The sequence below is a fragment of the Puntigrus tetrazona genome, chromosome 11, assembly GCF_018831695.1.
Source record: "Puntigrus tetrazona isolate hp1 chromosome 11, ASM1883169v1, whole genome shotgun sequence".
Lineage (NCBI taxonomy): Eukaryota > Metazoa > Chordata > Actinopteri > Cypriniformes > Cyprinidae > Puntigrus > Puntigrus tetrazona.
Genome location: NC_056709.1, coordinates 21,068,241 through 21,092,430, shown reverse-complemented (window position 1 = coordinate 21,092,430; position 24,190 = coordinate 21,068,241). Strand labels below are relative to the sequence as shown.

Sequence of the window (24,190 nt, the reverse complement as noted above, 5' to 3'; positions counted from 1 at the left end):
TAAATAAAAAAAAATCTATAATTAAGAAGCGGTCACAACAAAAAATATACATATATAGTAAAATGAATCAATGAAAACTGGAGAAAATGCACGGAGAGAGATTTATTATGAATGATATCATCCAAAATAGTGACAAATATACAGTATGAAAAGTATACAAATATAAACAAATTTCTGAGCACTGATTGTTGGCATGGCTATCTGTCCTTGTTGCTGCGGAGATCAGTGGTCAGTGGGTCATGCTGGATGGTTTGGTGGAGCATCAGGGCCAAGAGTCCTGCTCTGTTGGTCATGGCTGTCCTCACATTGCGTTCTTGTTCAAACAACTCATCCAGCTTGTACCACTGTTTGGAGTGGAAAAATACGAGTTATATGAAACTGAATTAAGATTACACTGAAAATAAGTTGTGAAGAACTTAACTGACCACTCTGACACGCTCTAAGTCCACCTCCGCCCGTCTGAGCTTCTCCCAGCAGTAATGCTTGTTGCACTTGCGTTTCGAGACCCTGCAGTAATCTCCAGTTGGCTCAAACACATTACGCACTAGTGGACATCCACACACTTCATCTGCTGGGATCTGAGAAGAGAAAAACAGAAGTGATTAACTAAAAACAAATCCTGTTATGAAGAAATTCCTTGGAAGTCCCCCAGCACTGATTTAAACTAAAAACAACTTTTATATGCACTTTGGCCACTCATTTATATTACAATGGAGGCGTGGGGGCCTAAAAATGAAAACTTTTAAAACAATGAGTTATCTTTTTTTGTGTAAAATGTAGCAGCGCCAACTGCTGGCCTGGCAAGAATATTAAGCCGTCTTTAATATTTTGTGAACAGGTTATTTTGACAACTTTTCCAAGCAAAGGAAAAAAAATTCAATTCTCAGTACAATCACTTGTTAAAACATACTCTTATTTTGAACATAAACACTGTAAAACCATTACTAAACTCTTACCTTTGGATCTCTGGAATGTTCTGGACATAAAACTTGGAGTCTCTTGCAGTATGTTTTACTCTGAGGGTTGTAAACATCACAAAAAAGTCTTGTTGCCCTATTTGGTAAGAGAAAAACATTATATATAGCCTATTATTTAAATAAAAAAATATATACACATTTTGTAGTTTTATGCCTTGCAGTTAAAAAATAAATAATTAAAATAAAGCTATTTGTAAAGTATTCAATTCACTGTATGTATGTATATATATATAAATAAAAAAAAACTCAGTGTTATTAGAAAACAATTTTTTTATTTATGTATAAAAAATAACATTATATACATATAAAAATTTAAAGGCTATTAAAATTTTTTTATATTAGACACTTTTCAGTCAAAACTGTTGTACTGTATAATAATAATAATAATAATACTAATAATATAATAATAATAATAATAATAATAGAAATACAGCCCTCTTACCCTTCTATTCTGGTTGGGAAAATGGAACCGAAAGAGGTCTGGCTTTCATACTGTTAAAATAATAAATCAAGTGTTAGTGTAATACAAACAAAATTTGCTTTAAGAGATGGGACAAAAATCTTCTATTCAATGAATCACTGATCAACAAATTGGCTCAGAAAATAAAACCTTCACCTTGGCATAACACCTCTCCATATGCCTCAGGGCCACTTTGGGGTTAATAGGGTGACTACAGGACACACAGAAGATCTGAAGGTCTGTGTCCTCACTGTCCGTTTCATTCACCTGCACGACAGGACATTAGCCAGCTCGCACTGATAAATTTGAGATCTCCAAAACACACATATTCCATCTCTCCCAAGTCACATTGCCGTAAGAAGTTTTGCTGGAAACTCACATCCTCATCCTGCTGGACCACCTGCTGCTTGGCTTTGGCGATGATGCCCTCTAGCTCGTGGAAACGGCGCTCCATCTCGGCGAGGCGCATCCGTGCAGCCTGCTGCTCCCTGCGGATGCGCTCCAACTGTTTCTTGCCCTGTTCCTCAGCGATGCACGGGCTCTGCTGCCACTGCTGGATGCGCTGCGGGAGGATCTCGTAGATGCGGCTGCATAGATCAGCGCACCAATAAATCAATGCAATCTTTTCAAAACGCATTAAACTGGTTGTGACTGTTCCATGCTGATTGGCTGCACTTAATGAAATAACCTACTTGGCGGCCAGCTTCATGCCACAGTCCTCAGAGCAGTATTTTGAGTTTGGACGTGCCGACTCGATGCAGTTCGGACCCAGACACTGTTGCATGTCTCCTCCATGTCTGCCATCTCCCCTCTCGCTGTGTCTCGAACGATCACGGTGCTTCTGTTTCTGCTTGTGACGACGGGACTCTTTCTGTGCACGGTGAGCATAATTATGGGATAAGCAAACAATTCTTAAGAATGCAGGTAAACCGTTTCTAGTCACCACTGATTTACAGTGTTTTGTTGAATACTATGGAACTCGGGGACCAAAAGCTGTTTGGTTAACAATATTCCTCAAACTATTTTCTTATATGTTCAACAGAAGAAAGTGAGGGGTGGAATAACTTAAGGGGGAATAATCCGATCTCACTGAACTTTAACCTTTAATCACACCCCAGTTTTTGAGAGAACATTGATGACACACAGACTGAAGTGTATAAGAGCTGATCTAGGAGACCAACGATCAATAAGTTCCAAAAATTTGTAAATGTTGACAAAAAGATTGAACCTAAATTTTGGTGATGATATAGCACATTGAGAGATTTACAAGCAAATATTATTATTATTTTAAAGCGATTCATTTCGGACTAAGAGCTCCAAATCAGATAAAGAATTGTCAGCACAGCACAAGGGTTATGAAACGGTGTTCTTCATTGTACCTTTTTGTCAAATTTCTTGTCTCTCCTCTTGACGTGCTTGACTTTTATAGCTTTCTTTCGCGGGACAGGACTGTAAAGTGGACCGTCTTCATCCTCGCTGCCCCATGAAAAAAAAAAAAAAAAAAAAAAAAGTGAGGTTTGTCTATGAGTGCTAGACCTATAGCATCATGCCCATCAAGCATATCTCACAAAAATACTCAGGTTATAATATATATTACAACCTGACAAGTTGTAAGAAATGTATATACTAAGTGGTTGTGGTTGAGCTACAGCAATTAGCGGTTACCGCATTTCTGTCCTTGTAATGCTCATATGGCTCCATATCGTTCTCATCGTAATCATCTGAGTACCGTCTATCCCTGTGCATTATATTGTCCTTCCTTTCACACAGAGAATACTCCTCGTCTCGAACACGCAGCATTTTCTGCAAATAAATTTTGCGAAGGAAAAATGAACCTCCAAACAAAATAAACAATAACAATCCACCTAAATATAAATAAACTTACCCGCGCACGGACAACACACTGCCTTAGACGGCATTTTTGACGAATCTTGTTTGGGCCGCCAAATTTCTTCATGTCTTTGCAGAAGTCACATTGACCACAGTCCTCTGTCCTAGTGCAGGGTTCACACTCACCACACATACGGGCAGAGCGCTTCACCTAAAATGCAATTTGTACACAATTAATAAATGTAACAACAAAGTATTCATTAAAAATATATATTTATTTTTGTTGTTTTATTACTATTTAAAATTAGTCAATTCCATAATAGTTAAAAAACAAAAATATTATTTCTGAAGTATTTAATTCAGTGTATATTTCCAAAAATAGGCCTTATCACATGATTATATATAATATATATATATATCAAATATTCATCAAATTAACATCCATATTGCAATTGAGAAAGTGAAAAGATAAAATGGCAAACTTGCATGGTAGGCTTGAGAAACACTAACTTTAGATCCTCGCCGCTTATCAATCTTGTACTCTGGAGTACTGGATCGTTTTTCAACTCTCTCTTGCTCAACATCTTTATCACGGTTCTTTTTCCGATATCGTATTGAAAGAGACGGATCCAATTCTAAGAGATAAACAATATTTTAGAATGAATTAACACACATTCTACCACACTGCATTATGCATGTTTAAATATTTTAAGGTGAAAGTCTTTAGTCACTGACGCCGACACTGTTGGCAGTACCACTCCCTGATGGCTTTGGCCATCTTCTCGGTCACATTTATGCAGTGGCCATGGAACCACTCATTGCAGTTGTCACAACCACTACGGGAAAAAGGTTGGATAAAAAATGAAGCACGTCAAGTTTGTACACATACGCCGTTATTGGGATACTTTTCGTGAGAACATGGTTGAAGAGACTGGTCTTACATCATGAAGCAGTTTATGTCTGCTTTTCGACAGATGCAGTAGAGAGGAGCGTTTTCTGCATCTAATACAGAGTTGTTCATGGCTGGACCCTGGTCTATATCAGACATCTCGCTGTCCTGATGAAACAATACAATGAAAATATCGACACATCAGTTAGTTATTAACCGAAAGGGGTTGGCGAATACATTAACTTTAACAGACTAAACTTAATGGAACCATCAACAGATTCAAAGACGATGGCACCCCACACAAATTAGAAACAATAAATAATAACAAAATGTAAAAAATAAAAACATCAGATATTTATTCATTTAACACACAAAAAATACTTATTTACATGTTTTGACCACAGTTCAAAATCAGTAAGTCACAATAACGTTACATATTAGCATGATAGCACACTTGTTAAAAACTAAATCGATTACGTTAGCCATTAACCTATTAACATTTAACCGGGTTTACAATGTAGTTAGTTAAATGATGCCTTGTTTAACTTCCAAAAAGAGTTTTGAGCTCATTTATTTTCGTTGTATTTTGACTCAAGCTAAAATGCTATCAAATCATAATAGCAGACTTACCATCGCTGCTCCCCGCCTTCTGGAAGATCCGATCAAACAGAGCAAATGAGAACTAATAAAGATAATACTTCACTGCATGAACACGCCTGTAACCTGAATAATCCGACCTCGATAACAGTAAAATTGCTAACACAATACTGCAAACTAAACCGATATTATAAACCTTATGGCAGTTACACCGATCAGCGGCTAACAGCGTCGTTCGGGTCTGTTTGGGCAGAGGCTTGCTTGTCATAATAAAAGTCCTCGCCGGGTAAAAGTTTTGTTCAATTACATTACGTTCGTTATGAGTCGTTTACAGACTAGATAAAGTCTAAAGATCTAATAATCAATGTGTTTTCTGTGACTGTTTTATAATAAGCAACAGAAAAAAATAGTAAGATAAGCAGCAACAATATTGACATGTACGCATTATTATTAATATTAGTACTAGTAATTACGATACTTATTTACTATTACTATTATTTTTATTTTGTTAAATTATTATGATTGTAAATATACTTTATTGCATTCATTTATTGGCGGGGGTGTGGTGCATGTGCGTCCTATCAACACTATGACACGCTAACGAAGGGATAATGATCAGACAAAGCGACTTCCCCTGCAGCGCAAGTAAGACGAAATCAATCTGGCATCTGACGGACGATGGGATGAATGTGGAGGTGAAGGTTAGTGAATTTGAAGAAACTTGAAAGATAACAATAACTACGTTTTTTAACGGCATAACTTGGCAATCGTAGAAAAAAAATGTTTATTATGCTGTAAATAATTTTATTAGAAATATAACATAACATGTGTTATGACCTTATACCGAGGTTAAAAATATTTAGCCTACTTTATGATGAGGTGGCTATATAATACTTTGGTCTTTGGTGACATTTGAGTTTCGGGAGAGTGTTACATCATTTGTAGTGTTAAATTATTCGTGATTAAATATTAATATTACAGCCTACGTGAACATTTTGTTTATTAATATATTATATTCTACTTAAATTAATTTATCTCAATTAATATCCTATAAACTATTTTTTTTTTTTAAACGAGGTTTTGAGATCTGCTCGAAAAGAAGTTTTCCTGGCACCTCTCTGACTCAAGGTAAGCAAACATAGGACTAATAGGTTGCTGAAATTTATTGCCCTCTTATCCCTGTCACAACATATGTTTGCCAAATGGATTGAGATTAATAATAGATTAATGACTCTGGCACTTTTTGCTCCATCAGTTCTTTTTATGCTAGGCTTTGTATTTTTTTGCATATTTATATAATATATCTTATATACTTGATGTGCACATCAAATGTATAACTCTAAATGAATATATCCATCAGCAGAAGTAGTCATGTTTGTCACACAGAGTGAAACGGTGCTCACATTATTAACTGTTAGTTCCGTAACCTGTCAACTTGTCAAGTGATCAATTAGCTTTCTCCCTCTACAGTATTTTACCATTAGTATTTAAAATATGCCACAGACTATAGCGGATCTATTTTCTTTGCTTCCTGTGTTTGAATATTTAATGACATAGTTAAGAGTTCAAATGCTCTGGCATTTTCACTCTACATCTTTACACTTGTTCTTCTTGCAGTGAATACAGTGAGAGGAGTTTGAAAAGATGGATTGCGATCGTGAGGACGAACACGGTGGCCGGTCACCGAGCGGCTCGAAATCCAACTTATGTGAAAACGAGCAGCAAAATAATTTAGTTCTTAGTACATCAAGTTTCCAACACGCTGGTAGGACCTTTCTATTCACTTTGAATACTCCACTATAGAGGAAAAGAGCAACTAATGCCGTGGCTTATTTATTTTACAGAGTCGTCTGATGTAAAAGACTCGGAATCGACTAGAACGTGTCTAAATGAACTATCACCAACTGATGACGTTTCTGAGAAGGAAAACTTATGTCTTATTTCCCCTCTTAGCAAATCAAAACCACTAGCATTTGGTAAATATCTTTCACGCTACCAATCGAGCTAACATCCGAAGAGCTTTATTATTATAATCTCCATTCGTTTTTTTTATAGATGTGCATATCAAAGAAGACCCAGCAGATGTGAAAAAGCCATTTCAGGATGCTCTAAACCCACCCGGCAGTGACTTCGGCGATGCTTTTCCCGTCTGCGTTCAGCTGCCCGCAAGTCATCTTAAAAAGTCACATATCACCGCTTATAAAACAACACACCGTCATCATCGCAAAATCAGCCAGTCCTCCGCCTCCACACTGAGCCGTTTGAGCCTGAAAGCCCCTGCTGAAGGTAAGCAACACCTCAAATCACATTTGACTCAATGAAATGAGGGATTCAATTTTTATGACATCTAATGCATTATAGATGCTGAAGTCTTTGCTATTTGATGAGCTTTCCATCTTCCTGTCGTCTTTTATCATATTGCTGAGTATAAATTGATGAGGATGCACACCTAACTTTTTTGGTGTGGTGCTGATTGGTAGTATAAAGGCAAAACAGGATGGAGGTTTTATGATGAGCTACACTGTCAGCAAAGCTGCTTTATTTGTGGTTACCACGTCAATATTTTGTCAGTGGTCCAGTCATTAATGGAGTATTCTAGGTTCAATACGAGTTAAGCTCGGTCAACGTAATGCTTTATTGCTTTAACTGTAACATTATGATTTAAAGGAATAGTTCAACAAAAGTTCTAATTTGCTGAAAATATACTCACGACAGGCTATCAAAGATGCGGATGAGATCGTTCCTTCATCACAACAGATTTGGAGAAATGTAACATTACACTGGTCACCATATTGGACCTCTGTAGCGAATGGGTGCCGTCAGAATGAGAGTCTAAACCACTGCTAAAAACATTTGAACAATTCACAAGTAATCCACACAACTCCAGTTTATCAATTAATGTCTTGTGAAGTAAAAAACTGAGAAACACATCCATCACGAAGACACTATTAAACCATACGGCCTTATTGCATTTGACTGTGACATTGACATTTGACATTGACTGTTTTTGCATTTAAATAGCGCTTGATATGAGCATATTTCTCTTGTGAATCACACTTGACTTTTTACTAGAAAAAGCAATTATTATGAATAGAGGAAGTTAAAATCCTGATGCTGGATTTGTTTCTTACAAGCAGGCAGCTTTACACTTTACACAAGATGTTAGCTGATGTTGATTACATGTAGATTTTTGTGACGTTTTTATCAGCTGTTTAGACTCTTAATTGTGACGGTACCCATTCACTGCAGAGGACCCATTGGTGACCAAGTAATGCTACATTTTTAGGCGAAGAAACAAACTACATCTACATCTTGGATGACCTAAATTAAAATGAACTTTTAAACTTCCAGTTTTAAAAGGTCTTGCGTAGACTACTTTTAAAGTAAATGCCTCACCATAGCCAAATTCAATCGACATCATGCAATAGATGCTGATTGATCTGATCTTGTACTGAAAGCGTAATATATTTAATGCAAAAATGTTTTGTTTTTTTCTTGCACTTCTAGACCTGTGTGCATCCTTTTTGTTGGCATGTTTGTATTGCAAGTTTTGGGATTGTGTGCTGGCCGTTGGTGACGGATGTCAATACTGCGTGGCCTCTATTTGTTCGTCCTTCTGCTCTAACGCATGCTGCTGCGACCCTTCCAGTCTGGAGGACTTTATAGATTTTTGCCCATGTTGCAGCTGCACTGAATACATGGAGGCATGCGGCTGCAGTTGTGGAGAAAACGCTTTCGACTGCTCCATTTGTGATCTCTGTCTACAGACGACGGAGTGTCTGGAACTAGGCATGGAACTCTCTCAGCTTCTGTTTCACTAGCTGCTCACGACATCTCACGCTCATTCATATACTGCTTATGACATTCACAAATGTTATGTGCTGATTATACAAGCATGTAAATCTGCTGGTTGATTGTGGCTGTGATACTGCACGCCTGCATTTGAGGAAAAAAAATAAATCACATGCTGTGATCTGAACTAGATGATATTGAAATGATAAAGAGTATATATATGTATATATATATATATATATATATATATATATATAATGAGAAATAATTGGCTTTTATTGGCCTATTTTGTGTTATGCAACAAATTGATATGATATTCTGTCCTTCAATTAAAAATATAAATGAGTTTAAAGCTCCTTTGTGCTTTGAAATGGATACGGATCGTGTCTCAGTGTATACATAAGCACTAGATTTGTCTACCTCAGTCATTAACACGTTAAATATAGTCAATGACATTAGACTTTTTATCTCATCAGTTTATTTTAGCCAATTAAAGGCCACCAACACACAGGGAATTTCTAATTAAAAATATGTTTTCTCTATTATAAATTATATGCTTTGAAAAAACTTGTTTACAAAAAAGAACACCGCCTTCCCTTTAATTGAGTACAGATGTAATGAAAGTAAAAGGCAATGACACGCACACCAGCAACAGAACAATAACTGGCAATTTAGTTAGTGAGTGAAAATATGCCTTAAGACACACACTAATGCTTATTTCTAAGGACTGTACTGTCAGGAAATGAGATAATAATAATGTTGTGTGACACATAATTAAATCATTTCCAACCTGTGCCAGAAAAAGGGAAACTGCATAATCACATTTACATTCAAGTTTTTAAATATATTTTACAAGTCTGCATTTAGCTTTGAATCATAGTTTTATATATTATACATTCATTTGAATTGCTGCAGTGTTAATAGAAAACAACCTTTTAACAATTTGTACTTCTTTTTTCTATATTTACAAACCAAAAATTGACTTTTGTTCCTTTACGCTAAAGGCACAGTTTGATCAGAGAGGAAACTTCATTTGGCTTTTATCAGCAGTACTCTTAACGTCAGATTTCTGAGCACAACACGGATTTGTAAGTTCATTTTCATAACAGTTACATTCGCAGGTAAGTGTGTATTTAGCTGCATCTAACAATTTGCTGATTTAGATCTACTGGTTAAAAAAAGCACTTTAGGCAGAGGTAGCTTGTAACATTTTATACCTGAAAAGCTATTTGTGCACGACGTTTATGTGGCTTGTTTCCTTGTTAATGCATTAGTTATCATGAATACATAAATCAACATAACATAAATCAATTTAGGTTAAATGTTAATTTAGAAATATACTAACTGTACGTTGTTACATAATTACATTATTATTTATACATTTTAGTTTTTTAGAATGTATAACTGTATTTGAAAACAAATTGGTACGTGTAAAATTTAAAATTATTTGAAATTTTTTCATGATACCTGACGTATTAAACAATGCTACTGAACTCATTGAAGATACAAATTTAGCTTATTGTAAAGTGTTACCAAAAATCGTGTATGAGCACCTGCACCATTTGTTTAGCAATGTAACATCAAAGAAGGTCAAACTAACTAACCATAAAAGGAAGGGTTGTAAACTAACAAATAAAATGTAGAAATTTCAAACCAGTTAGTAGTAAATATGCAAGTACGTGGCTGAGAGTAAAGCCAGCAAAGAGTGTTAAAAAAATAGAATTTTCTGATATATGCAGAAATATTGCTTAAAATTTTTCAAAATAACAAAATGAATAATGAGTTCATGCTATTAAACAAGTCATCCCTTTGGTGCGATAAGTGACTACTCACGCCACACTCAAAATCATATATAGATATGTGCACTTGCATGCTCTGAATGCAGAGTCTAAAAACACATCTTAAACAATCATAAACATCACATGATTTACCCTTAGAACAACACAGCTATGCATAGAAAGGCTAAACTCTCCTAAACCTTAGCTACAAAAAAGCTAATTGTTTTGGGTGTGTTTAAAATTTGGGTTAAACCTTTGGGATTACCGACTGCCTACAAAACTGTGTAATACTATAGTACATTTTTTCGTGTTTTTTCAAAATGAACAAATGCAAATCGCATCCAAAATAGCAGTTTTTGCTGACTTGTACTGTGTATATTATGCCAATATAAATACACACACAAACAGAATATATTTAGAAAATATTTCCATGTACATATTTATAAATGTAAATATTTAAATGCATAAACAACATTTTCTAAAAACAATATACATGCATGTGTGTGTATTTATATATACGTAATAATAGCACACACACAAACCTTTACTTTGGATGCGAAAAATCGCAATTAATCGTTCGATAGCATGTGGAGTGTTTCTAAAAGGGATTGTCCACCAAAGACTGTGGCATTTCTAGAGAACACAAAAGAAGATATTTTGAAGAAATTGAAGATATTTCTCAAAAATGATTTTCTTTCATGTTCCACAGAAGAAAGAAAGTAACAGGTTTGAAACAAAATGAGTTTTCGTTTTTGGTTGAACGATCTCTTTAAACACATCCCATGGCGTCCCCCACGGGGGAAAAGCATAAAAACATAGATTTAGTGGTCAGTTCGGTTCACAAGTCATCCTCCATGGTCACGCTACTCCTGTGGCTGCTGGTCTTAGAGGCTCCTGAGGACATCGGGGAAAAGAGCGCATCTGAAGACCTGACGGTGGGCATCGAGCAGCCGTCGTCCATCAGAATGTCACTAAGACCAACGTCAGGGTAAAGATCAGAGGCCGAAGCTTCATCCAGCTCTGCAAAGCTAAACGTATCCAGATTGAGGGGGCGCTTACTGCCGCAGCAGCCGGGGAGCTGGAGGGAGGCATTGAGAGGAACGGAGAAGTCTGTGTAATGACTCCATCCACGCCGAGGTGGTTCTGAGACTGGCCTTCCCCAGAGCCAGGCTGCATGGACTGGTTTACTTGTAGCAGCTGTTGCTGAAGGAAAGAAGCGTCTGCGCTCAGGCCTGGAGACATAGCATTGGAGAGGCCATGATGACGAGCTTGCATCTCTAACTCCTGTGTGAAACAAACAGCAGGGGGGGTTAAAGTCCATCTTTTTACAGGATGTCACATGTTCAGTTTTCTAGACTGCTTGCTGTATTTACATTCATGTTGATGGCGTGGGAATGCCATCTCGCAGGTTAAATACTGTAAATGGAAAATTAGTAAATAACGATCATTTAGTGAAGAGATTAGTGTGGGATGATGTTTTTTGGGTAGATAGGAAAGCAAACATCCTTGTTTGGACACATACCTGTATGCGGAGCAGCAGGGCCTGGTTGGATTGCTCCAGTTTCTTCTGCCTCGTCTCAACCTCTTTGGCCCTCTGTTGCTCTTTCTGAAGTTTTCTTATATAATCAACAGAAGCCTTCAAAATAGTTCCCTTGTTCCAGCGCATCTCTCTGCCATTTTAACCAGACAAGATGTAAATAGTATGCAAAAACGGTAATAGGGATAAAAATAATTACAGTTGTTGTACAAAGCTAATGTGTTGTTTAAATGCATTTAAAAAATATATATATATCTTTGATGAAAACAATGTGCTGCTTAATAATTGTGTGGAAACCATGAATCATTTATTTGTAGTTTATATCTCTTTGTTAAGTTTATAAATGCATTTGCTGTAAATTCTGCTCATTTTACTGCATCCTTAATGAATAAAAGCAATACATTTTTTAATTTTAAAGCAAAATAAGAGTAGTTCAAAAGCTGCTGACATGCCATTCCGTTCCAAAACAGAATTAATTCAATAATTAAGAGAGTCTGATCACTATAAAACCATAAAATGTGTGTCCAAAATATTTCACTGGTAGTCTGTGTGTTTGGCAACATTGCGTGCAATAAAATTCAGGGAAAGAATCTTACGGATCACTGGATTTGGGTATCAGTGCTCCTAATTCCTTTATTCTGTCATTTATGTTGAATCTTCTCCGGCGTTCAACTGCACAAAGCACAACACTTATTGAGACCAAGCCACGCAATGACAAGCGACATATTACCAGTGCGTCTTCTGAACTCACTGAGATTGTGATTATCTTTCTTTTGCCTCTCCTTCATGAAGGCTCTGGTCTCTGTATCTGAAAATAAACAGCTGTTATAAACAGCACACAACAAACGTTGAAAAAAAAATGAAATACAAAAGCTGGCCTGAGTAAAACATTACCACATATTTCCCTTTTAATATTAGGCAGATCTGCTGGGCAGGAATTGCTGACGGTGATGGTGGTGGCTGTCATGCCAGTACTGTTGTAGACATCCAGAAGGTTGCCTGGTAGCTAACATATTAAAATAGAAAAGAAAATGAATTAAAAAAACCAACAAAACATTGAACTGCTGCACCAGGTGATCACAACAGCCTAAAATCAAACATCCCTCACCTATAAACAAATTCTACAAAAATGTGTGACTATATTATTAGATGCATTTCAATTACTGAACTTTTCATAATATGCAAAAAGCAAAGAAAACTAGCAGACAAATACGTATGATTAACATTATCATCATAACTTCAATTTCATACAATTAAATATATTAAGTAAAATGATAATAAAAACGTTATTTTATTTTGAAACAGCAGCAATTTAATATGTCACTGAAAAGGTGTAATAAATTCTAGAACGAGATTTTTATAAACAAAACTAAAATCCTCATTTTATCTAATATAAGTTCATTTTTATTCCTTCCTCCATAAACAAAAAAAAAAAAAAAAAGTTATATCCCTCACCAATTATTTCCCAAGTTCTTTCTAATCGCCTGCTCTGCACACTTTTTTGCGCTCTCTGATGATTCCTGCCCGGCAGGTGTTAGTAAAGTGCTAGAAGTGAATGTTTATGTCTATTGCCGAGGTGCATCCCCATTTACCACCTCTCTCTCGTAAGTGCAGTGGCCAGCACTCGCTCTTAAGAGGGGCCGGGGCATTTGCAATCAGGAAATAATCTCTCTGCAGCTTTCATAATGGTTTGTGTTGGTTTACCACAAATACACAGCTGCGGTTCAAAGAGGCTTTTGTTCAGAACATTGCCGTAATGTTATGGAAGCATTCATCAATAATGAAGACGACCGCTCAGCTTACCGTGTTTGGGAGTTGCAGGCCAGAATCTATCAGTGACAAGATGTCATCATTGAAGCTGGATTCAAGGCTGATGATGTCATCAATTACGTCATCCATCTGAGGGGATGCAATCAGGTTTTAGAAAGCGTACTGTGATATAAGAGTGATGAGTATCTAATCGCAAACATGCATGTATTTGGGGAACCAATTAACTGTGTGTGTTGTACGGGTGATCTAAAGCAGAAGTGCTGTATGGTGTCAAAGAGAGAAGCAAATATTAGTAAGGCGCTGGTGTGGTATTTGCAGTACGTTGCGAGACAAAGCCAGTGAGAGGGCCAACGGAAGAGGGAAAGGTAAGAGTGTTCACCTATTAAAATAAGGTTCTATTTTTAGTTAACATAAACTCACAAAAAGTATATTAATAAACCATTTATTAATTGTATTTAATGTTAATTTTACCCTTTATTAATACATTATTCAAATCAAAAGTAGTTTTTTTAATGGAACTGAGCTAAGTTGAACAATGAAAATTTGACAAAGATAACAAATTTAATGTTAAATTTAATGTTTATTGTTAGTTAATGCATTTCGATAGTTATTGTATTAACTAATGACAAATAATAGGAAATAGGAAAAAAAAACAAAACATGGAAAAGCCTTCATTAGAATAAATCAGTTTTTGAGGTTTTATAACAGCGATACAGTGTTATTGTGCGCTGGGGTGGACGCCAATGCAGGTTTCGTTCTTGCCCGTCTCATTTGAATGAGATGATCAGTAGATAGTGTATATTTAGATGTGCTTCACCTCTTCTTTGTTGGAGCCCAGGTTAAGATGTGCCATTGGACTGTTAGGAGCACTGCTAGCAGAAGGGCATCTCTCCGGAGCAGAACTTGACTGAGGAACGGGGGATACACCGAGAGTTTGTGGGGCAACTTTATTTCCTAGCGTGGTGGACAAGTACTGCTTCACTTGCTGCCTCTGGGCCTGCTGAATGTGGTATTTAGTTGGGTTCTCAAGATGAGTTTGCACCTACAGCCAAGTAAAAACAGTGGATCAGTGATCACATAAAGAAGACGTCAGTGACATTTCATGCCGTTCACATTGATACGCTGTTGTGTCCATGTAGTAATTATAAGGAAGGACATTGTGTCACTTTTAATTTAAAAAAAAAGAAAAAAAAAAAGAACTTACACTTGCTTTAAGTCTACATTGGATGTGTGAGACATGAAACTAAAACTTTAATGAAGCCGTCTACAACAAAAGCTCCCATGCAATTGTCTGTAATCTTTAAAAACATTCATGTATTACATTTTTTTCTTACTATTATTTAACCATAATTTAAACAACTATTGGAAGTTTTTAGCAATGATCTTCTCCCATTTTTGTATATTTGTGCTTAGCTTTAATTTATTATATTTCTATTTTAGTTTAGTACTTCCAACTTTTTCTTTCCCTTAGTTGTCAATTCAACATTTTCAACTTTATAATCAAATTTTAGACTAGCTTAAGTTAAAGTTTTTTCATTTAATAATTATTTTATTTCAGTTAACGGCAAGTATTTTTAATTGGTTTTAATTAACAGTAAATCAACCTGGCAATTAAATAATATTATTCACTTTTATATTTGAGTTTCTTTTGTAATGTTATTTTCATTTTAGCAGCGTTTTGAGTCTAACCTTAAACTTTCAGCTGATTGTGGCGAGGCTTAACTTCTTTAAGACAAAACATAAGAAAGTCCAAACCCACCTTCAGCACCTCCACTGGTACTTGAGCTGGAGGAGGGCGGGCAGCCATCGGTGGCACAGTGACTGAGATGGCAGGAGTGGACTCTGTCGAACGGAGCTGGGCGGCAGACGCCTGCTGCTGCGCCTCCCTCCTCTCCTGCTCCTGCGCCTGCTCTCGCATGAGCTGTTGCCGTAGCAACACCCGGGATGACATGGCTACGCTGGTTCCACAGGCCAAGTATGAGAAGAATTAACAAGCTGTAAGGATGAAAGCATCAAGAACATTGGCAATACTACAAGCAGCAGTATAAAAGGAAATAATGGAAATCACTTCTCCTTTTGGACAATGAAGGGTTAAGAACCAGGGAAATTTAACTGAGCTGAGTCATCCCACTCAGATAGTTGCATTCAAAGAGAAATTTAATACTCTACCAAAGCATGATCAGCAGTTTCAGCTCCAAGATTTTTATATATATATATATATATATATATATATATATATATATATATATATATATATATATATAGATAGATAGATAGATAGATAGATATAGATAGATACACATACTCACTCATATTATATTTTATACATATATATATATCACATAAACATTGTATACTTATTGCAACTTTGTATTTCTAGAGCCCAACATACACTAACAGAAAACTATATAAAGCATGTGTCTGAGCAAAAAACTCCTTAAAATGTAAGCTCTAAACCCGTAATAAGTCATATGACTGAAATCTGCCGCTCTCCATCATGGGGAAGTACAGAATTTACCAAATGACAGCTAGCCAAACTACTATTGTTCGGGATTTTTCTTTAACACGTCTTTTTAAATATCATCAAATCACCAGATAATAATACCATTCTGGACGTGTTTCTGGAGCTAAAAATACACAAAACACTTCAATTAAGATTAGATATGCAGGGGAGTTATGCAAATTATAGTTCGCTACATTGTCGGGATTATTTAAAGTTGAATACATTTGTTAACGTATGCCAAATCAACGCGCGTGTACGTTATTTACAACATAAAGAAATGTAACCGCACACGACTATCTGTACAGCGCACTTAACAAGCCCGGGAAAGTTGTTTTTGACAGCATCCAGCTGTTAGCGCTAGGCTAACTAGCTAGCTAGTTGACATGTCAACCAACGTCAAATTGGCACGTTGCCTGTAATCAACTTTGTTAACTTTACTTAACGCAGAATTATTCCGAGATAAACACGGTTAACGCATACGTTTCGGCTTAACTAGAGGTCGAAATGAAGTTGGATGAGTTACCTGGTTGTGTTAGCAGAAGTAAAGCGAGTTTGCTAGAAGAATCGCCATTACTCGCTCGAGGATTTCCTTGTTTTGGATGTGACAGAGTCCCATGTCTCCTCATCACACGCAAACACCCTTTAATCTTTCACTTGGCATTTGTTTGTTAAATTAAATAGTTAAAATACTGAAATAAAAATCGAATAAGTTGATTTAGAATTTAAGTATAAATATTACACGAAACATTCAAATTAAACTAGAACTACTGCATTGACAACTGCGTAAAATAAAATTACTAAAACTCCATTGGCACTACAATTAAAAAAATGAAGCTAAATAAATATAATATATAAATTTAAAAAGCACACACTAAAACTTAAATTAAACAAAAAAAAACTAAAACATTCAAACAAAAACTGAACATATGAAAATTAAATCTTAAATACTATAATAGTAGAGAGTTTAAAATAACAATAAATTAAACAAATTACAATTTAACAAATTAAATTACAAATTCTTAACATTCATAAAAAACAGTTTTTAATAATATAAGTAATATAAATAAATAAGCAGATTTTAAAACTAAATAGTTAAAAGAAATTCTCTGGTAAAAGGAGATGAACAGTAAAATAAAACTTGCAGGTGATGTACGAGTAGAAAGAATAAATAGCCACAGACACATAGTTGAGCCATTTTTCTCTGTCAGAGAGAAGATTATTTATTTGCATATTTTAAATTGTAACTAATTTAAATACACAAGTTAGTATTTCCAACCACAAAAAGCAGAATGAACTCCTCTGAGCATCTTGATTTAACGCTCACAATCAGCTGTCAGAGAAGGAGAAATTCAAAGCTGACGTAAGAGAATCTGAAAGTTTGGTGCCCAGTTTATCTATGAAAGAAGAAAGGACAAGATGTGTTATAATACATTTTTAAAAGCAGCTGGTTTTGACTTGTAATACATTTAAAACAAACTAGGGTAATCACACACAGAATATATTTATTCTAAGTAGAGACGGCACAGATTGTCTTATAGTTAGATACCATGGCCCGTGAGTAACGCCTCACTCCACCCACAGCCAATTTCATTGCTTTATAATACAGCAAAGCTTACTGAGGTGGATGCTTGAGCATGTTCAGTCCTTCATATATACTTTTAAAAATGATCTACACTGTTTGGCTGGACTATGGAAATATTAAGCAATAACCGCAATGATTTTAGGTACAGTCATTTGGCAAAAGTTTTTATTAACTTAAGACAAATTAGTTAATGCCATTGTCAAGCATTTGATTGTAACTTCTATGAGTCCTTTAAACACGACATTGCCCGTCATTGTCTGATAAACAATATATTCCTACAGCATGTTAAATTAATTCAAGCAGGCATACATGCAAGGATGTGGATACATAAATAATTGGATTTTTTTTGGACAGTTACTATAAGATAGGAATCTAAATATCAATATATTGGTTCAAATATTTTATCAGCACATTATACAAAGTAATGTTTGTGACGCACCGAGCAACGCAACAACACAAAAAAGGTTGCTTTAATTCAGCTGATTGGGTTTATGTTTATCCATTACTAAAAATACAGTAAATTATTATCATTACATTATCATTATTTGTGTATAAAATCCCAAATTTGTTCTGATTCGGCGATCCTCAAGAAAATATGAATAAAGCACTATTCAGCTTGAAGAAAGCAGAACTACTGTCATCAAGCATTTATTTGTAAAAAAACCAAAAACAAATAACTTCATCTGACTAAACTTACCATGGTTAGCTACTAAACAATGATTAAAACAGACTTATGTTTCTAGAGTTAGTTACATAATATTTGTATAATAAGATTTGTCAATGGAATTTGGGGGCGGAGCGACACACTCTGGGGTACCTAGGGTCCATGGCTCTACCATTCGCATAACAACCAACTAGAATCATGTGAGACAACCAATCACTAAAAAAAAAAAAAAAAAAAAAAAAAAAAAAAAAAACTCTAAAAACAGATGAATTCAAAACGTTTAACAGCAAGCATGTTGAAGATTAGCAAACGACTGTTAATTCTTTACATAAACATAATTCCACAAATTCAGATATTAAATATAGTGAACCCACAGCATCGTGCTTTCTTTTTTGCTAACCTTGGAAGCTTGCCTTAAAGTGGATTTGGAGGCAGGAAAAACAAAGTGGGTCTTACCAGCTCTCTTTTGCTGCTTCTTTCTCTTTTTGTTGGCAGCCAGGAGAGCCTGACCTTGCAGGAGCGGGTCAACATCCAGGATGTCTTTTAGGTCCACTGGCTTTGGGCCTACAGCTTCGGTTGCACTACTGCTTTTTGACTTGGGATTTTTGAGCTCAACAGTCATTGGTCCAAACTTAAAAAAATAAATAAATAAAAAATTTGATTCAAGTCTTAAGATGCACAATAACAAAATCACCTAACCTTTGCACACTTAATGGCTAATAAATGCATAATACCTCTGGGTCTTCATCGTCATCCATTGATTCAGCCGTGTCTTGAGGTTCAAGGTCCTCTGATGGGTCCTCCATTAGCTCTACTCCTTGACCTCCTTGTGTCAATCCCGATGTAGCCATACAGAAACCCATCTGTACATCAGATGTGCCACATTCTAAATTGTACAAAAACATAAATGGCAAAAGTGTGGGTGATAATGTGTGGTAATAAAACTTGTATCAATTTCACTGTAAGTATAGCCAGGATTACCAGCAAGTGCCTCCAGATTGCCCTTCTCTAGTTCATCCCAGTCAAACGCTTTTCCCATCTCAGCTACAATCTCAGCACTGACATGCGTGGGCAGTGTGTGCGTTTCAGGAGGATGTGTGAAGTAGCTAATACGACCCCTGCAAAACAGAAATACATTTTTTTTTCTTTCTTTTTTTATTAAACCAACCAGCAACAACTGGACTCAAAAACTAAATTTTCTTTGCATTAAAATGAATAGTTAGATTTTTCAAGAAATTAAATTAGTTCATTTTAATATGCTTTTTAATTACTTACAAAAAAATAAATAAAATAAAAATCGCTGTGTTCTAAAGATGACCAAAACTCTAGTTTAGCATGTGCACACATTCTATTGAATATGAACAATGGCAATTACGTTGAGATTTTTCAGATTTCATCAAAAATATCTTAAAGTGTTCTCAAGGTGAATAAAGGGTCTTGTGGATGACATGAGGGCGAGTTATTAATGACAGGTTAAAATAAATTTTTGGGTGAACTAAAATAGTCCATGTGGCATCAGTAGCTCACCATAATGTTATGAAAACATGGGATTACCGTTTCTTTGTGCACAAAATGTAAAGGGCATCAGGGTTCTACATCACAGAAGAAATAGTTGAATTAAGTATTGTAGTTTTCTTTGCATGTAGGTTCATAAAATTATGCTTGAAACACTGATGTCACACGGGCTATTTTAATGATGTCCTTACATCCTTTCTGGGCCTTGAAAGTGTCAGTTACTTTGCCGTCTATGCAGGATCATAAAGCTCTTGGATTTGATCAAAGTATCTTAATTTGTTTTACACAGGTAACTGCCATTAGTCACAGGACTAGGGGACTATAACCTCACCCCGTCCAATCCATAAGAACACTTTTGGCAGCTTTGTCAGTGTCAGGTAGTCCTCCTTTCCTCAGCTTTCCTTGACGACGGGCAAGTAAGGCCAGGAACTCATGTGCCGTCTGGAAATCTGGAATTCCATAATGATCTATAATCTATACAACAAAAAAATAAAAATAAAAATGATCTCAGTAGTGTGCAATACTTTAAATCCCCATACAATTAATGTTCCTAAAATACGAGTTGCTACCTGCACTTTATTGCAGCGCCTCAATATGGCTTCAACAGGTGGAACTGGGTCCACCAGCTGTTCAATCTTGACACAGTTCCGGAGGATCATGGCAGCATCACTGGTTGAGGTTGCCATGACAATACCAGGGCAATCTAAAAGTTTGATGTGTTTGTCTAAATGGACCTCCTGTAAACACCTGAAAAATAGACTGAGTTTAAGGGAAAAGAGCAGAAGATTTTATGGAAAATATCAACAAAACTAATTAACGTACTTAGTAACTCCAGGTGTAGCTCCAACATTACACGCCCGAGAACGCTTCAAGCTGTTAATTAAACTGCTTTTGCCCACATTCGGAAAACCTGAAACATTTAAGCCAGGTAACGTCATTCCAAAAAGACAGGAGTCCGTTTCCAATTTGCTTATTATAATGAGCTAATTACTTACAAAAAACAATATAGCAGTCATGTGTCAAATTTTGTGTGAAACTTACCAACCACTCCTACAGTTATGGCAGTTTTTATATCTTGGTTACGGCAATAGTTTCCCAATAGTTTCATTAAACAATCTGCACCGACACATGCACTGCTCTCAAGCAGTTCTTGAGTAGCTTGGGTCACGGGCACACGACTGCGTTTCTGTAAATGTCAGACAGACACTGTAAATTTGTTTTTTCCCATGGATTTTCTAATAAATAGCTTACAGTTATTAAAAAAAAAAAAAAAAAAATTATAAAATTACTGCCACTCACCAAATTTTTGTTCTGCTGCTGAGTGGATGATTTAAAAGCCACAGTAGGAAACTCATTACGAAGATACTTAATCCATTTCTCCACAATTTCCTTGGACACCAAATCTGCAAGTGAACAATGCAGACATTTTTTATTTTATTTACTTCTGTCTCTGCTGATTGAAGTTATGCAAGCTATAAAAAAAAACAAGAAAAACCATCTCCTTACCAATTTTATTCAGAACAAGGACAATTTTCTTGTTGGTTCCACTTTGGACGACAGCCTGTTCAACCTGTGGGCAGCGGCAGCCTAAGGGGTCTCTGGCATCCAGAACCTCTAAAATAACATCTGCTGCCTCTATTACCTGGTATAAGAAAGAAATTGGTGATTAGATGCGCATGTTCAAAGTGAAAAATTATATAATGGGTTATTAAAAGAAAGGTCAGTACAGAAAACAGTACCTTTTTAAATTCCCTGCAGTACGCTTTTCTGGAGTTCTCGTTCTCAAAGTTGACATGCTTTTCCAAGTCTTGCATTTGAACTTCCTGCGTCATTGCAACAAAAATAAAGGGCTGTTAAGATAAAGCTGCAGCTCTTCAACCGTTTGCAATTATAAAATCATACTTTATGGGGAGCTACAGCAGTTACATGGCTAAACTATAAAATCTGCAAACATTTTAGGCTGTCCTACTTGTACACCTATTTATGAAGAAACGCTGCTTTAGCAAATCCTGAACTTAAGAAGAAATGTATTCCGCTTTACAAAACATCTAGTAAAACGTCAGACACCAACCCTCTGTTCAAACTCTTTTTGCCGCAACTGAATGTCTTTCTGAAAACTTTCCAGACTTCTCCTTTTCATCAATTCCTTTTCTCTAGACAACCTCTGCCTCTCCTGCTGCTCCTCCAACTAGGAAACGGCGGACAAAAATGGCACGTCAGCATACTGCATGTTTATATTAAGCGCTTCAATTAATAACACAAGCAAAAAGCAAAACCATATGTGATTCATATTTGGGGAACATGCAGCTTATTTAGCGCAGATCCCTTCCTCACCCTCTGTTTCCGGAGTTCAGCTTGTCTCTGACTGTGCTCTTTGAAGCTGCGCACATTAGGTAGGCCAGGATCCTTCTTTCCTCCATGAGACTGCTGTCCATCTTTGGACTTTAGAGAAAAGAAACAGATGACAGTCAACAGGCACTGCATGTCAGAAGACATTTATTTTTCTATATCTTATTACTTTATATACATGAGTGGCAAATCTAGGCAAAGAGCAGTATATAAAATTCGATTTGTTTACCTTTTTGTCAAACTACATAATTCCCAATTTAGAGTTATTTCACGGTTTGGGTTATTTAAGATGAAAACATCAAAACCGTAATAATAATCAAGCAGGAGCATTAAAACATTCGGCTGCTTGTTCTGGTACTTTCACACAGACACACAGTAAGCAAGCAAGTCGTATTCAATTCAACTGAACACTAAACATTGATTTGACAATTTAGCGAGAAGGCTAAACTAAGTACCTTTTTGCCGCAAAAACCCAGACGTTTCGCTCGCTTTTGTTCTGTAACATGATAAAAACAATTACATTAGAATGCCCACTGCGTTAGTGTATGCTCTGTGTATTAAAAAAGCCTCAGCGAAACGTACTTACTTGCTTTAGACATAACTGCACGTGTGAATTCTTTAAAGTGCTGGCGTGAAGGCTGCAACGAGTTCAAGACGTTTTCAAAATAAAAGTCTGCATGAGTTTTTTTTTTTTTTTTTTTTTTTTTTTAACAAATTCACATGCACATGAGAAATGCAGAATCCACAACAGTTAGTCTCCAATCACACAAATGTGCTCATATACCACTGACTCTTAAGACATGGGACAAAACGTCCAGCAAAACTGCTATTAGGTTTAAAAACGAAAATAGATCATTTTCAATTGTAAATGTTATAGGGATTTAATAATAGAAAGTATTTAACATAATTATCTCATAAAATGGATACGTTTCTTATTAATTTTATATTTATAGATAGATAGCTTGTTTTCTGAAACACACTTAATACTGTCTCATATTAAAGCAAGGTTGTTTTTCAGTTTTCAACTCAATGCATGCAGATTTGTGCCCCCACATTTTGTCAACACTGTCAGACATTCACCCATCAAAGCCACATCAGAGTCAGCCAGTTTATTGTAAGTTTTATAGTTTTAGAATATTTTAAATCATAATGTTAATATTTCCTGTGTCACAACAATGACGTGGCAGCACCATCTATCTATATCGGAGGAAAATATTTTAAATGTGTGATCATTTTATGCTCCTGAAGCAGGTTCTATTAGCATCTAGTATCAACACAGAAAACATAATTGCTACTAAATGAACTCCATTTGTTTTGTGAAGTTAATGTCATATTTGTCCCCACCGTCAGGATTTTTGTTTGACTCTGGTGAGGGGCCAACGGCAGAGTTGCTTACAATGTTAAGTCATCACATTTTTGAGGTTTTCAAATCACATGAAATAGTATCATACTGTTCTGAGAACATAGATAGTGTTCCGGTGATCTATCAAAATACCTAAATGCAAATCTTAAACAAAAGCTTTATGAACAATAATATACATACCGTTTGTTGTATTTGTTATAATGCAGTAATTTATTGATTCAATGTATTTGATAGTTAAAATGACTACAAAGTCAACTCTGTGTCACCTCTGTCAGGTGCATATATATTGCATTTGTTGTGGAATAGTCACATGTGAAAAATGTCATGTGTCTGCTAACATGGAAATATGTGTTTTGAAAAGCTTAAATAATCTTACATAATTCATGGTAAAAAAGCACATTTTGGTAAATAAAAAAAGGGTAAATTTTAGAGGTTGCAAAACATAGCTTAGTTTCTATAGTAAATATAGCATACATAAATGTGGTTCTATTTGAGTACAAAGTTGTTCTTGTTTTTCTTGTTTTCTTTTTAATTTTGCACTCTGTTTTGTCCCACTTCTCAAGAATCAGTGATACACAAATATA

The 24,190-nt window shown here is 35.8% G+C and overlaps 4 protein-coding genes across 5 annotated transcripts; 1 reads left to right on the top strand and 3 right to left on the bottom strand.

The window, feature by feature from the left end:
* Positions 1–82: 82 nt before the first annotated feature.
* cxxc1b (CXXC finger protein 1b) lies at positions 83–4,998 on the bottom strand. Of its 2 annotated transcripts, none has more exons than XM_043251376.1 (14): positions 4,787–4,998; positions 4,209–4,324; positions 4,003–4,103; positions 3,754–3,902; positions 3,323–3,478; positions 3,103–3,240; positions 2,817–2,924; positions 2,130–2,308; positions 1,817–2,024; positions 1,594–1,704; positions 1,420–1,469; positions 957–1,053; positions 426–578; positions 83–344 (listed from the first exon to the last, which is right to left on the bottom strand). In XM_043251376.1, exons 1-14 carry the CDS (start codon positions 4,787–4,789, stop codon positions 198–200), a joined length of 1,716 nt encoding a protein of 571 aa, XP_043107311.1. In that variant the 5' UTR covers positions 4,790–4,998; the 3' UTR covers positions 83–197. The 2 variants fall into 2 exon arrangements, with proteins under 2 accessions (XP_043107311.1, XP_043107312.1); XM_043251377.1 differs by having other exon boundaries at positions 3,778–3,902.
* Positions 4,999–5,392: 394 nt separating this feature from the next.
* Positions 5,393–8,731, top strand: si:dkey-245f22.3 (uncharacterized protein LOC492819 homolog). The gene is made up of 6 exons (XM_043252859.1): positions 5,393–5,454; positions 5,831–5,881; positions 6,371–6,518; positions 6,598–6,729; positions 6,809–7,039; positions 8,261–8,731. Exons 3-6 carry the CDS (start codon positions 6,398–6,400, stop codon positions 8,572–8,574), a joined length of 798 nt encoding a protein of 265 aa, XP_043108794.1. The 5' UTR covers positions 5,393–5,454; positions 5,831–5,881; positions 6,371–6,397; the 3' UTR covers positions 8,575–8,731.
* A 2,012-nt stretch (positions 8,732–10,743) lies between these two features.
* Positions 10,744–16,764, bottom strand: tfe3b (transcription factor binding to IGHM enhancer 3b). Its single transcript, XM_043252434.1, is given in 10 exon segments — positions 10,744–11,389; positions 11,392–11,607; positions 11,846–11,993; positions 12,457–12,532; positions 12,612–12,668; positions 12,755–12,866; positions 13,664–13,759; positions 14,448–14,672; positions 15,390–15,625; positions 16,657–16,764. Coding segments are annotated over 9 exon segments (1,350 nt in total). The 5' UTR covers positions 15,582–15,625; positions 16,657–16,764; the 3' UTR covers positions 10,744–11,161.
* Positions 16,765–17,319: 555 nt separating this feature from the next.
* gnl3l (guanine nucleotide binding protein-like 3 (nucleolar)-like) lies at positions 17,320–22,889 on the bottom strand. The gene is made up of 15 exons (XM_043251317.1): positions 22,830–22,889; positions 22,699–22,739; positions 22,229–22,336; positions 21,966–22,082; positions 21,634–21,717; positions 21,401–21,536; positions 21,194–21,297; positions 20,936–21,080; positions 20,717–20,804; positions 20,464–20,641; positions 20,226–20,368; positions 19,361–19,497; positions 19,114–19,265; positions 18,836–19,010; positions 17,320–17,527 (listed from the first exon to the last, which is right to left on the bottom strand). Exons 1-15 carry the CDS (start codon positions 22,840–22,842, stop codon positions 17,460–17,462), a joined length of 1,689 nt encoding a protein of 562 aa, XP_043107252.1. The 5' UTR covers positions 22,843–22,889; the 3' UTR covers positions 17,320–17,459.
* Between the last annotated feature and the right edge of the window lie 1,301 nt (positions 22,890–24,190).

Coding starts and splice junctions, on each gene's coding strand:
- cxxc1b (XM_043251376.1), bottom strand. Junction 2,025..2,129: donor GGCATGAAGCTGGCCGCCAA/GTAGGTTATTTC, acceptor TGATCTATGCAG/CCGCATCTACGAGATCCTCC. Junction 345..425: donor ACTTAGAGCGTGTCAGAGTG/GTCAGTTAAGTT, acceptor CACTCCAAACAG/TGGTACAAGCTGGATGAGTT.
- si:dkey-245f22.3 (XM_043252859.1), top strand. CDS start 6,398: ATGGATTGCGATCGTGAGGACGAACACGGTGGCCGGTCACCGAGCGGC. Junction 6,519..6,597: donor ATCAAGTTTCCAACACGCTG/GTAGGACCTTTC, acceptor TTTATTTTACAG/AGTCGTCTGATGTAAAAGAC. Junction 7,040..8,260: donor CCTGAAAGCCCCTGCTGAAG/GTAAGCAACACC, acceptor TTGCACTTCTAG/ACCTGTGTGCATCCTTTTTG.
- gnl3l (XM_043251317.1), bottom strand. Junction 21,081..21,193: donor AGCAGCAGAACAAAAATTTG/GTGAGTGGCAGT, acceptor TGACATTTACAG/AAACGCAGTCGTGTGCCCGT. Junction 19,011..19,113: donor ATGACGATGAAGACCCAGAG/GTATTATGCATT, acceptor TATTTTTTTAAG/TTTGGACCAATGACTGTTGA.